Source organism: Lynx canadensis, chromosome B4 (genome assembly GCF_007474595.2).
Source record: "Lynx canadensis isolate LIC74 chromosome B4, mLynCan4.pri.v2, whole genome shotgun sequence".
NCBI lineage: Eukaryota > Metazoa > Chordata > Mammalia > Carnivora > Felidae > Lynx > Lynx canadensis.
The window spans coordinates 66,824,953-66,839,085 of record NC_044309.1 but is presented as its reverse complement, the minus strand read 5'-3'; the positions used below and the strand labels follow the sequence as shown (position 1 = coordinate 66,839,085).

At 36.8% G+C, this 14,133-nt stretch overlaps 1 protein-coding gene across 1 annotated transcript in view; it reads left to right on the top strand.

The window, feature by feature from the left end:
* Window positions 1-10,882, top strand: part of SLC2A13 (solute carrier family 2 member 13) — a 377,212-nt gene extending 366,330 nt beyond the window's left edge. Inside the window, exons 8-10 of the mRNA XM_030322194.1 lie at window positions 2,958-3,079; window positions 3,193-3,345; window positions 9,455-10,882. Coding sequence (XP_030178054.1) covers window positions 2,958-3,079; window positions 3,193-3,345; window positions 9,455-9,681 — 502 coding nt within the window. The 3' untranslated portion in view covers window positions 9,682-10,882. The remainder of the gene's footprint in view (window positions 1-2,957; window positions 3,080-3,192; window positions 3,346-9,454) is intronic.
* Window positions 10,883-14,133: the final 3,251 nt, after the last annotated feature.

Genomic DNA, 14,133 nt, shown 5'->3' with positions numbered 1-14,133 from the left:
AAACAGAGGTTCAATAGGTTCAGTTTTCTTCTTAAAGAAGGACCCAAATTCATAGTGGGAAAGCAGAGGAAAAGATGTCAGTACTAGAAGATAGCACTAAATAATTAATGGAAGCAACAGTTGACCAAAGTTTATTGAATGTCTACTCTGAAGCAGAGAATTCAGTAGAGAAGACTTTAAAAGATGTTTATTTTTGAGACAGAGAGGGAGAGACAGAGGGTGAGCAGGGGATGGGCAAAAAGAGAGGGAGACACAGAAACCAAAGCATGCTCCAGGCTCTGAGCTGCCAGCACAGAGCCCGATGCAGGGCTCGAACCCACAAACCATGAGATCATGACCTGAGCTGAAGTCCAGTGCTTAACCGACTGAGCCACCCAGGCGCCCCTAGCATGAACTTTTAATAGAACCAAGCAGTGTGGTTCCATAATTTTGCCCAGTGTTTTTTTTTTGTTTGTTTACCGTTTTTATTTATTTTTGAGACAGAGACAGAGCATGAACGGGGGAGGGGCAGAGAGAGAGGGAGACACAGAATTGGAAACAGGCTCCAGGCTCTGAGCCATCAGCCCAGAGCCCGACGCGGGGCTCGAACTCTCGGACCGCGAGATCGTGACCTGGCTGAAGTCGGACGCTTAACCGACTGCGCCACCCAGGCGCCCCTGAAAAAAAAATTTTTTTTTAAATAAAATCTAAATATTTTTTGGGGGGTGTGGAGGAAATTACAGGAAATGAGGAAACAAAATGCTTGTTATCAGAAAAGGAATGCTGTGAGACCTTAAAGTAAAATAGTTCCAAATCAAGCAAACTACAGAGTGCTCTCTCTGCAGTTTCAGAGGCTAAAGAACTATGAAGCCAAAGTATTATATGGGCCAGAAGTAAAAATAAATGATTGTGGCAGAGGAGGTGAGAGGGTGGAGAATATGACTGACCAGGCACCCAAATCATGAAGACAAGGTGGAGGGTTATGACAGAGGTCAGGGTTATGACAGCAAGGACAGGGCTTAGATGTTAAGGTTCAAACACAGAGGTCGATAGAGGTGGAATACTAGTCTAAAAATGACAATGGAAGCAAGAATGTTTTTGAGACTAGTTATGTCTTTTTGGGAAATTCCAGTTTTAATTAAGTTGAATTTACCACTCTTTACCAGCGGAGACTTTGCTTCACAATAGAACTAGGAGGCAAAGTCATCAGGGAGTGACTGAGACATAAGTAAGGGCACCTAGCAGGAAGGGAAAGTGTTAGTTGGAATCAGATGTAAGCATTGTTCTCTGCTCACATCTATGCTATCACTTCCTTACAAATGACCCTTCTGATCCTTAAAATTACCTGTAAGGCATTATCCCCATTTTATTAAAAAAAAAAAAAAAAAGAATCTGGTTGGCTCAGTCGGTCTGACTCTTGATCCTGACTCAGGTCCCGATCTCATGGTCGTGGGATCAAGCCCCATGTTGGGCATTTTTTCCCTGGCAGCATGGAACCTGCTTGGGATTCTCTCTTCCTCTCTCTCCCCTCCCCCACTCACACTTGTTTGGTTTTTTTGTTTGTTTGTTTCTTTTTTCCCCCTCTCTCTTTTTCTATTTTTTAAAAAAAAATATCTGGTTTCAAGATTTGAATCTTGTCCTGACTGCAAACTCTAAGGTCTTTCTACCACAACTTACTGACACTCAGTCTTAAAGTGTTACTATGGCTTTCAAGAACTAACTAGAAATCATGTCTGACTTCTATGAAGTGGGTATAAAATACAATATGTTTTTTAATTGAGGTATATTTGACCTATAACTTATTAGTTTCAGGTGTACAACATGATTTGGTATTAAACATCCGTCACCTTATATTATTTGCCAATGTCTGTTGTCATGAGAACCTTTAAGACCTACTCTCTTAGCTTTCAGACATGTGGTACAGTATTAACTATAGTCGCCATGCTGTATATTATATCTGATGACTTATTTTGTAACTGTAGATTTGTACCTTTTGACCCATTGCAACACCCCAAACTCTGTGCCCCTACAAGCGCAGATCTGTTCTCTGTACCTATGAGCTCAGGTTTTTTTTGTTTTGATCGTACATATAAGATCATATGGTATTTGTCTTTCTCTGACTTATTAGGTTAGGATAATGCCCTCAGGGTCCATTTATGTGATTACAAATGGCAAAAATCCCTTCTGTTTTAATGCTGAATCATATTCCTCTATGTATGTGTGGTGTGTTTGCACACACCACGTTTTCTGTCTCCATTCATCCATCAGTGGGCACTTAGGTTGCTTTCATGTCCTGACTGTTGTAAATAATGCCACAGTGAACATGCAGGCACATGTGTTTTTTCAAGTTAGTGTTTTTGTTTTCTTTAGATAAATACACAGAAGTTGGATTGTCAAATCATACGGTAGTTTTAATTTTTTGAGGAACCTCCATCCCGTTGTGTAAAGTGGCTTCACCAGTTTACATTCCACCAATAGTGCACAAATGTTTTCTCTTTTCTCCACATCCCCACCAGCACTTGTTATTTCTTATCGTTTTGATGGTAGCCATTCTGACAAGGGGGGGGGGGGTGATGCCTCATTTTGGTTTCAACTTCCTTGATTATGGATTTGTAGTTCCCTGATGATTAGTGATGTTGAACACCTTTTCATATACCTGTCGGCCAACTATGTATCTCTTTTAGGAAAATGTCTGTTTAGATCCTCTGATCATTTTTTAGTTAGACAATTTTTTTTTGCTGTTGAGCTGTACACACAGCTTTTTCTCTTGAATTATATTCAGATCTAAAATATTCTGTGTGAGCCTCACAGGTAATCCTGTATATTTAAATCTTAATTTGTTTTTCAAGAAAAACATCGTGGACCCTTTTCCTTAATGAAATTAAGGAACTTCCAAAACATTCAAGATGAGCACATTGAATTTCTGCGACTATACCCTAAAACATTAAGTTAATACTTAATATTTCATTATTTTTCAGGTGTGAGAATGAAACCAAATTCAAAACGGAAGAAGTATTTTGGGCTTACAATTTCTGCCCTACGCCATACTCCTGGACTGCACTTCTGGGCCTTATTTTATATCTTGTTTTCTTCGCACCTGGTAAACAAAGGCTTTGTGTTTCTGTGTTAAAGTTATCTCTTTTTAAAGGAGACAAACTACTCTTTTTCAAATTTCTTATAAACTACCTTACTGAAAATGTTAATTTTTCTCAGGAATGGGACCAATGCCTTGGACGGTGAATTCCGAAATATATCCCCTTTGGGCAAGAAGTACAGGAAATGCATGTTCATCTGGAATAAATTGGATGTTCAACGTTTTGGTTTCACTGACATTTTTACACACAGCAGAGTACCTCACATATTATGGTAAGAGAATATTTTTTCCATCTATAGTTTCATTTTTATTTTTCCTATTCTTTTTATATGTACTATCATTTGGGTTTAACAGAGTAGATGGTTATATTTTTGCTATACTCAGTATGTCTACGTGGCTTTCTCATTCCCCAAAGGCCTTGGAAATGAACCTAGGGAAAGAGAAGAGTAATTCTTTACTAAGCAGCATGGCTGCTCATCCCTCAGTGCTTTATAGCCCTCACCCCATACAACTCAAACATCTCCTAGCTATCGCCCCAGTTGGAAATCTTCACCGCAGGCTTTTATTTTAATGAAGAAACATAAATAACAGAAGATGGTAGAAATGATGCAGGCAGGGAATCTAAGGGGTAATGTTGAAGATGTCTCATGATGGAGCAGTCATGTCCAGGTAGCTCCCCCAAAGGTCGTGCTGTGATGTATGCCTTCCACTAGATTATCTATGCTGTTCAGGCCACCGCGTGGTAATTTCAGTGTCGGCCCGGACCAGCACTTACCACTACCAAAAGCATAAACCTGACAGAAGTGTTTATGTGGAAATGTGTGGACCATAACTCAAAACAATATTAGGACGTGGCTGAGTTAGGAAAAAAGCTTTGGGAAGCTACTTCAAGTCCATTTTTAACTAAAGTGAAAAGATTTTCTCTTTAGCGAGAGAATTTCTTCACTGTCTATGAGCCAATAGTTTGTAATTGGATTCTAAACGATGGACTATCCCAAGATAGTCCCTGTAAGTCTCTGTATGTATATGGAGTGTCTGTTGCTTAGACCATTCTCTGACCCCTTCCCCATCATTCACCCCACCGCATCCCATGCTCTGGGCATGTACATTCCTTTTTGCAAGAACAGACACACACACATCCCACAGTTGGACCATAAATCACTGGAGCTTAGGCCAGGACTTAGGCCTGGTTTGCCATTATATTCCCAGTATCTTCCAGGGCCTCCTTTTCACTTGATAAGCCCTCAGAAGTGTTTGTCAAATTAATAAATACACAGATGAATTTTGAATATGAGGAAACATACAAATCTATTCTTCCTGTCTCCTGAACATACTGTATTAGTATTAGCTCCTATTATCTTTATAAAACTCTTATCTCTCCCAGTGAACATTTAGAAATTTAGAAACATATTAAAAAAGGAAATGCATTGGCATTTTAAAATGGATATACATATTTCATATATTCAATTTTATCCCATTGGCAATTAAAGTTTTTTACATAAATTCAGAAACTTATCTTTCTGACACTATAGGTATTTATACAATAAATATTTACCCATATTTGCTAGTTCTTGAGAATGCTTAATTTTTTTGTTTGTTTTAGGGAATTCTTAAAGACCTAAATATAGGCTAATATCCCAAGGAAGTATTTTTGTTTGTTTATTTTTGAGAAAGAGAGAGGGAAACCGAGGATCCAAAGTGGGCTCTGTGCTGACCACAGAGAGCCCGATGTGGGACTCAAGCTCATGAGCCTGCAAGTTCATGACCTGAGCCAAAGTTGGTCACTTAGCCAACTGAACCACGCAGGGAGGCACCCCACGGAAGTATTCTTTTTATTAAGTTGTAGACCAAATACTAAAAGTATACATGGCAAGACTTTTGTTAGCAAAGCTCCTCCTTCAGTTTATGCAGCCTCAACAACAGGAGGCAACAGAAATAAAATTTAAATAGGGCATACACAGCCATGCTTCTTTCAGAAATATTCAGTTAGAACCAATTGGCAGTTGCCAGAGGGGAAGGAGGGTGAGGGTTGGGCAAATATGGGTGAAGGGTGGTAGGAGGTACAGGCTTCCAGTTACAGAATGAGTGAGCCATGGAGATGAAGAGTACAGCACAGGGCACATGGTCAATGGTATTGTAATAGTGATACGTGGTGACAGATGGTAGCTACACGTGTGAGTATGGCATAATGTACATAGTTGTCTAATCAGTATGTTGTACACCGGAAGCTAATGTGAATTGTGTCAACCCTACTTCCATTTGAATATATACAGTTTATATTGTAGTATATATATATGGCTCATATATAATAAAATATATATATTGTTTATATATTAGTTAGAAGTTTTTGCTTTGCATTAAGCCAGGCTTCTGGTATGTCAACACACTGGTCCATTAGGTCTACTGCTTGCTAAGTTTTTTCTCTGTTTTTGGACCTAAATTTTAATCTACATGTTACTGATTTATGTAAGACACATGTTTCTATAGATGATTTAACAAACATACTCCATAACAATGTATTTCTCTTTAAATTTCCATGTCTTCTTTTATTGCCTCCTTCTTATTTCATAAAACCTCAAATTTTGTTTTCTTCCTGAACTATACTGCTTAGACAAGTCTGCCTTGGCCCCCATTCAGTAACGTTTATTACTAAAAATTATCATTAAAATGTCAGGACTATACCATTTTATGTATAGCACTTGTGACTACTAAATACTAAATCTACTAAATAGATCCCTTGAAAAGCATTGTATCAAAGTTCCTGTACTGAGGTACTGAAATTCAGTCAGACATGGTCTTTGATTCCTCATCCTGTATAATTCAATTAAATATTTGTTTAAATCTGAAACTTCATATAGGATTCTTCATAAGATTGATTTCCTTCAGAATAAAACTGAGGAATATCTGCACTTAACAATCCTGACAGACTCATTACAGATTTTTGGGGTTTTTTTCTACCTGCATTCCAAGGAGAAATAAGAAAATGAGTCACATAACTGACTTGGCCATTATTTGGAGGAGGCCACAGCCTTCCTGGCTGGCCCATGCCTCTGTGGCTTAACCATAGGTCTCACCACTTGGGCAGTTTTGGTATCGCCTGCTTTAGATTCTGTAAAAGGATCTTGTATTTTATCTTTTGTTTGTTTATTTTTGAGAAAGAGAGAAACAGATCATGGGGAGGGGAGGGGCAGAGATAGAGGGAGACTGAGGATCTGAAGCAGGCTGCAGGCTCTGAGCTGTCATCACAGAGCCCTGCGGGGGTCTCAAACGCACAAACCGTGAGAGCATGACCTGAGCCTGAGCATGACCCGAGCCTAAGCCGGACGCTCAACCAACTAAGCCACCTAAGCACCCCAAGGTCTTTCATTTTAGTAGAATTTCTTTGATGTTATTTGGATGGGGAATCTGGGTCACAAGCAAGAAACTATATGGCCTTTAAGAATCTTCCTATTCCATCTAATTGTTTTTAACCATAATGGTGGAGCACTGACAGATTTGATTTATTTCTATTCATGCCACTGTTGCTAAATTGCGAAACATGATGAATGTTTCCTCAACATTATATTTTATAAAGCCAAACGTAGTTTGCTCTGTTAGAGATTCTGGAGTTTAGCAGCCTGATTTAGTCTAAAATGTTTTACCATCTGCACTTATTTTTTCTGTATTGTCATCATGATTACCATCCTTTCTTTGTCCCTCCCTGCTAACGATTCCATTTCTCTTCCACCACAAGTTTTACTTATCTGTAATCAAACACAGGACCTCATCTGCTTTTTTTTTTCCTCCAAAACCCAGCATCATCCAAGAGCTAGCTTTTCAGCATCACCCTTTTCATGAAAACATTCCCAGTTTTTAAGTCCTACTAATCTTGTTCTATTCTATCTCTAATAGCAACCCTTCTTCCATAGTCATTTAGATGCATTTGGTAATGCTACCACTTTTTTTTGGCAGCTAACCTCCAGAATTCTAGTAGGCATGTAACATACATTTTTTTCTGTTCTTTGCAGTTTGGCAGGGCAGCAGTTTTTTCCCCATTAGACAGATGAGGAAAGCAGGGTCAAGAGAATTTAAGAAACTGCCCCAGGAGTCTGCCTGTATCACTTTGTGACTTTCAGATCCACACTGTCTACAGAGCCATGGAACCTTCCTGTCACTGTAGCACTCAGCCATGCATCCCAGATGACCTAGTAGTATTTTCTGATTACTTACTAAGTATAAGACATAAAAAATACATATACGCTTGTATGAAATGTTTAACATGAATCAAACAAATGAAATAAAGGACGCCTGTATTTGTGTTTTTAAACAAAGAGCATTTCTCTTACACAAGTCCAGCTCCTTGACTTAATCTAGCAAACTATGCCATGATTTAGTCAACCCTTTCGTATTTTTTCTAAATCTTGTAATTTACCTCTTTTTCCCTGAAGTTCTCTCATGACTCCTCGTCCCACCAAGCAGATTCTTTCAGGTGGACAATTCAGCAGCATTTTTCTTCCAGTTTTCCTTGAACCTTCCCAAGAATGTTTCTGTATTTATTCCTGGAATGGTTACTTATGTCTTTTAAAAAGCAGTCTTCATAATGTCTTTCCCATTCTGTAATGATTCATCAGAAAGGGAAAATATTATTCAGTTCTTTAACTGCTTGCTACACTATTTTGCTTACAGCTTGATTTTGTAATATGTCTTTGTCTAGTTTAGCCCTTTATTTCAGATCTGCTTGCAGTCAACAAGAGCACATTTATTTCTAGATGCTCCATTGTGTCAGGCACCATATTAAGCATTGGGAACCCAAATACAAACAAGCCATAGACTCAGTCCTTAAGGAGACCAGTTTTGACACTGAAACAGGAGAGCACATCTCCCTCTCAAGCATCTCATAACCATCTCTCCTATGCCTGCTCCTGATTGGGGTTGTAAAATTTATAGAATTATAAACTAAAATAGGAGCTGAGTGGAGCACCTAACCTAGATGGCTCAGTCGGTTGGTTGAGCATCTGACTTTGGCTCGGGTCATGATCTCAACAGTTTGTGAGTTCAAGCCCCACTGCTGTCCAGTGCAGAGATCCTCTGTCCCCCTCTCTCTGCCCCCCCTCTTTTTCTCTCTCAAAAATAAATAAATATGTAAAATAGCTGAGAAACCATCTTTTTTTTTTTTTTTACTTGATACGGAAACTGAGGCACAGAGAGGAGGTTAAATGACTGGAAGTCACACAACAAGATTTAAACCTAGATTTTCCAACTCCCAATCTGATATCCTTTCTGCCATTTGTCACATTAGTTTATCATCTTCCATTACCAGGATGATCTCAATTGAACACCTTAAATTAGGCAGGAACTCCACTGTGGTAAGGTTCTAATATTTAAATTGAGAATTATATAAGAAAGACCATCTTGGAAATATGTAGAGAGTATACACAAGTCACATATGTCGCATCCATCTAGACTTGCTGTATTTACACTTAGAATTGTAACACAACCAGGTACTATTTAGGTCTTTGTGTTTATACTGCATTGGCATGCATAGTCTTAGGGGAAAGCAGAATTCTCTGATCTCATGGAACTTATATTCTAGTTGGGGAAAACAAAACAAATTAGTAAGCTTTATAGTATGCCAGATGGTGAGAAGCGCTATGGACCAAAACAAGTGGACCTTGGTGGTCTAAGAGAAGGAACAAGGGGACTAGGTAAGAGACCACTGTGATAGTGCAGATGAGAAGATTGCCTTTAGATCAGAGATACCAGTGGAATGGCGAGAAGTGGTCATATTTGGATTGTATTTTGAAGGTAGATCCAACAGAATTTCCTAACAGATTGGATGTTGGTTGCGAGGGTAAGGAAACAGTCAAGGTTGACTTCTCAACTTTGGGCGTGAGAGATTGGAAAGATAAGTTGCCATGTACTCCACTGAATCATGAACTCAGAAGTGGCATCATGTATGTGATTCTAGAAGTACAAGATAAATGAGAAAGAAATTGTTCCCTCAAAGTGCCTCCATTCTAGTAGACAAGACAGACGCAAATGCATGCACATAATACTTCTTGGTTGTTATGATGGTGGCTTCAGCAAAGTGCTGTAAAAGTACACAGGAGAGAGAACAGTGATCTCTAGCCAAGGAAGTGAGGAAAGACTTCAAAGCAGAAGTTACATCTGAACTCAGTTTATCATTCTTCTTGAGTTGGGCATTGTATAACTTGAACTTAGAAAGGTAAATTGTATTATGTTCATAGAGCTAGAATAGTAAGAGTAAAGCAGGCCAGTAGTTATTTTTTGCCTCCATGTAAGACCACAGTTATGTATGATTGACCAGAAGGAAAAATCAAAATCAAGTACACTTTCCAACCTAGGACTATTCATATACATACGTATTATTTTCCATTGCAGGAGCCTTCTTCCTCTATGCTGGATTCGCTGCTGTGGGACTCCTTTTCATCTATGGCTGTCTTCCTGAGACCAAAGGGAAAAAATTAGAGGAAATTGAATCACTCTTTGACAACAGGTTATGTACATGTGGCGCTTCAGATTCTGATGAAGGGAGATATATTGAATATATTCGGGTGAAGGGAAGTAACTATCATCTTTCTGACAACGATGCTTCTGATGTGGAATAATTTTCAGCTGCTGAAATATTTAGGTATTTAAACAAACTTGGGGAACAAAAGCAGCAATTGGTGACCTCACTGCCCTGCTTTTAATCTGGTTCTTTCCAGTCTAGTTTTGAATGACCTCATATTCTAGAATATTTGATTAGGAGGAAGATACAACCATGATGACATTTTTTTTTTCACAAGCAGAAATGTGAAACAATATTTAGAGATTTTAAATTAATAATTATTGAACAAATGTATGTAAATCCTTCCTGAGATAGTCTAAAATGAATATTGTATCCAGTGACTTCAGTGGTATCCTTTTTTCCTAAGACCATATATAATTATTAGTGGCAATAGAGTCAGTGCTAAACTAGCTGAATCGTATATGTATGATACACTTATGAAGAAGGATTCTGGGATATGATCCAAGGATGTTTTCTGTCAAAACATGGCCTGTTGGCCCTAAATTTCCCTAAGGACAAGTAGCTTATCTGTGATCAACTATTAGAAAGTAAATTCCATTTAAGCTTTCAGCAGATTCAATAGTGCCTCCACAGAGGCATGGTTGTCCTTATCTCCTTTGGATTCCACATTTTGGTCTCTCTCTCCAAGTCAGATCTTGAGAGCTCTTGAGAAACTGACTCTGCACAGGACCTTTGGAACATTATGAAAAGCAGGTCTTTAAGGGTTTATTTTCATACGTATTTTTTTGCATCAGTGATAAGTATACATTTGCACAGATAAGCTGGCAAGTTTTGATAAGTATATTTTATTGCTAGAAAGTAAGAAAGAAAAAATTTTTATGGATCCCTGATCGAGTTAGTCACTTAAGTATGCACCTATAAACGCAAAACAGTGCCGTGTCTTCAAGTGTATTTCAGGGTTTCTGTTCATGCCAAAATCACCTGATACTCACCACGCCTTCACTCATCGACTCTAGAGCCCTACTATTTGTGCCTTCATTTTTGTTCTAAATAGCTGCTAGCAGACTATTTTCCCCTTTTAATCAAATAATTTCAGAAACAAAAAAGGAAGAAAATCAGTGACAGAGAATGCTGCTGTTATATTGATGTTTAAGTAAATAGTGGGACTTACGTTTTCCTTAACTTTTTATTAATTCTTCATAAGGGAATCATGACATTTCGTTACTTAATAGTACTTGTCTTTTTTTACTTTAAGAGCACAAATTTGTTTTTATTTTGCACACCCTTTTCTCATTTTCCCTGACAGTTTACCAAAAAAGAAAAGATACATAGATTTGTCTGCGGGTGTTTCCTTTTTCTCATACTTGGCTTGGATTTCTTTCCTTGTCTAAAAATTGAGATTTTCTATTGGAACAGATTGATGTTTCTAATATAGCATACATTTCTGCAGTGTCTTTGCAAAGTGCTCATTGGTTCTTATGCTCATTCATCAATGATCCCTATTTTTTGTTCTTAAGAACTTCACAGGATATACAAAATTACTTGCTAGTTCCAGTGAAAATATGAATGAATCTTAAGTTTGATGCATTTTAATATGGCTCTAAACATCTAATAAGGCACTCTTTGGACTGAAAAGATAGCTATCTCTAAATTCATTGTTTCTGCCAGTCTCCCAAAGGTGTTCGCTGGAAGTCTGGCTTATTCCTGTCACTATTATCAAAACTGCAAATGTAGCCAAGGAGGTTTATTCTCTTAGCCACCAGGGGTATGATAAGCGTGCTTTTAAAATGTCACTTTGCTGGCCTAAAAAATCCTTCAGCCAAAAAAAAAAAAAAAAAAAAAAAGCTCCCTTTGATCATTTCATACAGTAAAAAAATTTATTTTAGAGAGTTTTTTTTCCCTGAATTAGGTGCTTTTACAATTGATTTCTAAGGGGATACTAGTATTGATTTTTTCCCCCAGAAAAGCAGATGTGATTTAATAGAAAAAGTTATTCATATTTCTTATCCCATAAGAAATTTCTTATCTGTGTAATACTTCACACAGGGAAAGTGAAATGGAAAATGAGCTATTATGTGGCAAAATCAGAATATGGGGAGAAAAAGCATTTGGACCAATTAAAGTGCTCTCTAAAAATGTATTTTTCTGATTTATCCAAATAATTGCCTCAATTCTTCTCTTTATTGTATACATAGCCTTAATTATATGCTTATATACTCAGCTGGGCTGAATGCACAGTAACCTTATTATTAAAGGAGCGACTGGACTTTTATTATCTCCTAATGCAGAACATGGCCTGTTCTCCCTGATGTGAGCAAATGGCACTTTGAACTTTATATCCATAAATGCACATAAAAACAGGGAAAATTAGCCACAGTCCTCCTCCCCTAGTCTCCTCAAACTCTCCTTTAAAGAACTATTTGTTATTTATATAGTGATAAAGACAGTATTCCATATCTTGGAAGTATAAGACAGAATGGCATAGTATAAAGATTATTTATAATTTTTTTAAAAACAACTACTTAAAAAGAAACCTTATACAACTAGGGTGTTGTTTTTAGATTCAGTGAACATTTATAGTATATTAAAAATTAAGTATTTGAACTTTTCAGGTTTTTTTATATGTACCTTTTAAGTTCCTAGCATCTTTGGCTACCACTATCAACTTGAAAACATTACGTTTGAAATATCATCAAATATATATATTTTTAGGACAATTTATATATGGTATGATTTGACCTACCATATTAAAACAGACTGAGCATCATGCTTTTAACTGAAATTATAGGTGTCCTTCTAAGCATGCTGCAAGTTCAATAGACATGTATTATGTTTCAGGAATACATTGCAGAGCAAGTCATAACTCCTAGTTGAGGCTTAGCTTGGTGGCTGATGAGATCTGCTCTAAAGAGAATAGAACCCTCCATCTGCACCTGAACACAGGGCTGAACGTGAAGTCAGATAAATTGTAAAGATCTAGCATTAATAATTTTCTTCAATACAAACATTCTTAATAATTTTGACTGTCGCACCTTAGTCAGTAATTACCCAAAACATGATTTTTAATGTATTTGTAAAAGATCCAAATGAAAACTAAATTTTAAAGGTAATATTTTCATTTGAAATTTTGTTCCCAGCCATATGCAGTAATTAGTTCCCTGATGGAAAATACTATGATGGTAATGGCTATCATCAAGTGCTTTTTCATAATAATATTTTACCACTGAACTACATTTTCATGTAGAAGATTCTAAATATTATTTTTTAGGTTATTCACCCTAAAATGAGAATTCCACTAAAGAATTTAGAAGTTGTTTACTATAGTTTCAAAATCCATTATCCAGAGGGAGAATGAACAGGAAAAATGTAACTGACAACCTACGCTTTTGCTTTTTATTGGAAAGTAAAATTGATATGTATTACAATCCTAGATCCTTGGGGGAGAATATTCTACAAAATACTATCCATGTGTTCTCTAAGAAAGTCTCACAACTTAATGACACTAACCATTTATAAGTACTGTAATACAGTAAGGAGGAGTGGAAGGATTGTTTTATCTCATCAGCATAGTTCAGAACAATAAAATTATTGAGATGTTTTGTAATAATCAGATTTTTTTTAATCATTCTCCTAGTTATAAAATCTCAAATTACACTAGCACCTAAAAACCTACATTTACACAGTTGTTGCAACAAGTTTTCAAGTACCAAATTTAGATCTTTTCCTAACTACAAATGAAAAAAAAATATCAGGCCACTAGCAAAGAATTCATAACAACGTGCTTTATAGCAAAATGCATTAAATAGCGGGTAAAATTTATAGCTTATGTGTAGCTGCTGACAATGACAAGACTCAGAATTATTCTCTAGATTAATTTTAATGTCCTGTTTTCTGTCACTTTCTATCAATTTTCTTAGCCTCGTGCACAGTAATGTTAAGCTAATTTGATCAAGTGATCAGTGGTAGCAGTGTATCTGTTATCAGTACATTCCCTTCTTCTGGGTGAGAAATATTGCTATTTTCCACAAATAGCGATCATTTTAAAAACAACTAACTGCTACCAACTTTTACATTATCTTTTACATTATCTTTTAGAGAAGGAAATATTTGTGTGCCAATAATCATCAAAGAGATACTTTGTAAGTGTGCTAATGATGTTCAGAAGTACATGACAGCATTTTATCCTCATAACTTGCTTGTGAGTGAGTGTAAAACAATATAATTCCTATAAATCTTTACTTTGGATGTATAAAACAGTCTGTTGCACTGAGTGATTTGGTCTATGAAATGTTCAGTAACTACCTTCAGTTAGCAGTAATATTCAGATTTTTATTTCACACTCTTAAGTTCATGTGTTTGATTTTGTCATATCAGTATGAGAAAAAGGAATGCAGCTTACAAGTACTTAAAAACCAATTTTTGTAAAGTTTTAAAATTTTAGTAAATTTAACATCATTCCATCTCATTTGAAAGGTTAAAAAGATGAGACTTAACTCTAGCCAAAGTAGAAATTTATATTCTACATGTCCAAACTGGTTCCTAGCGGCTT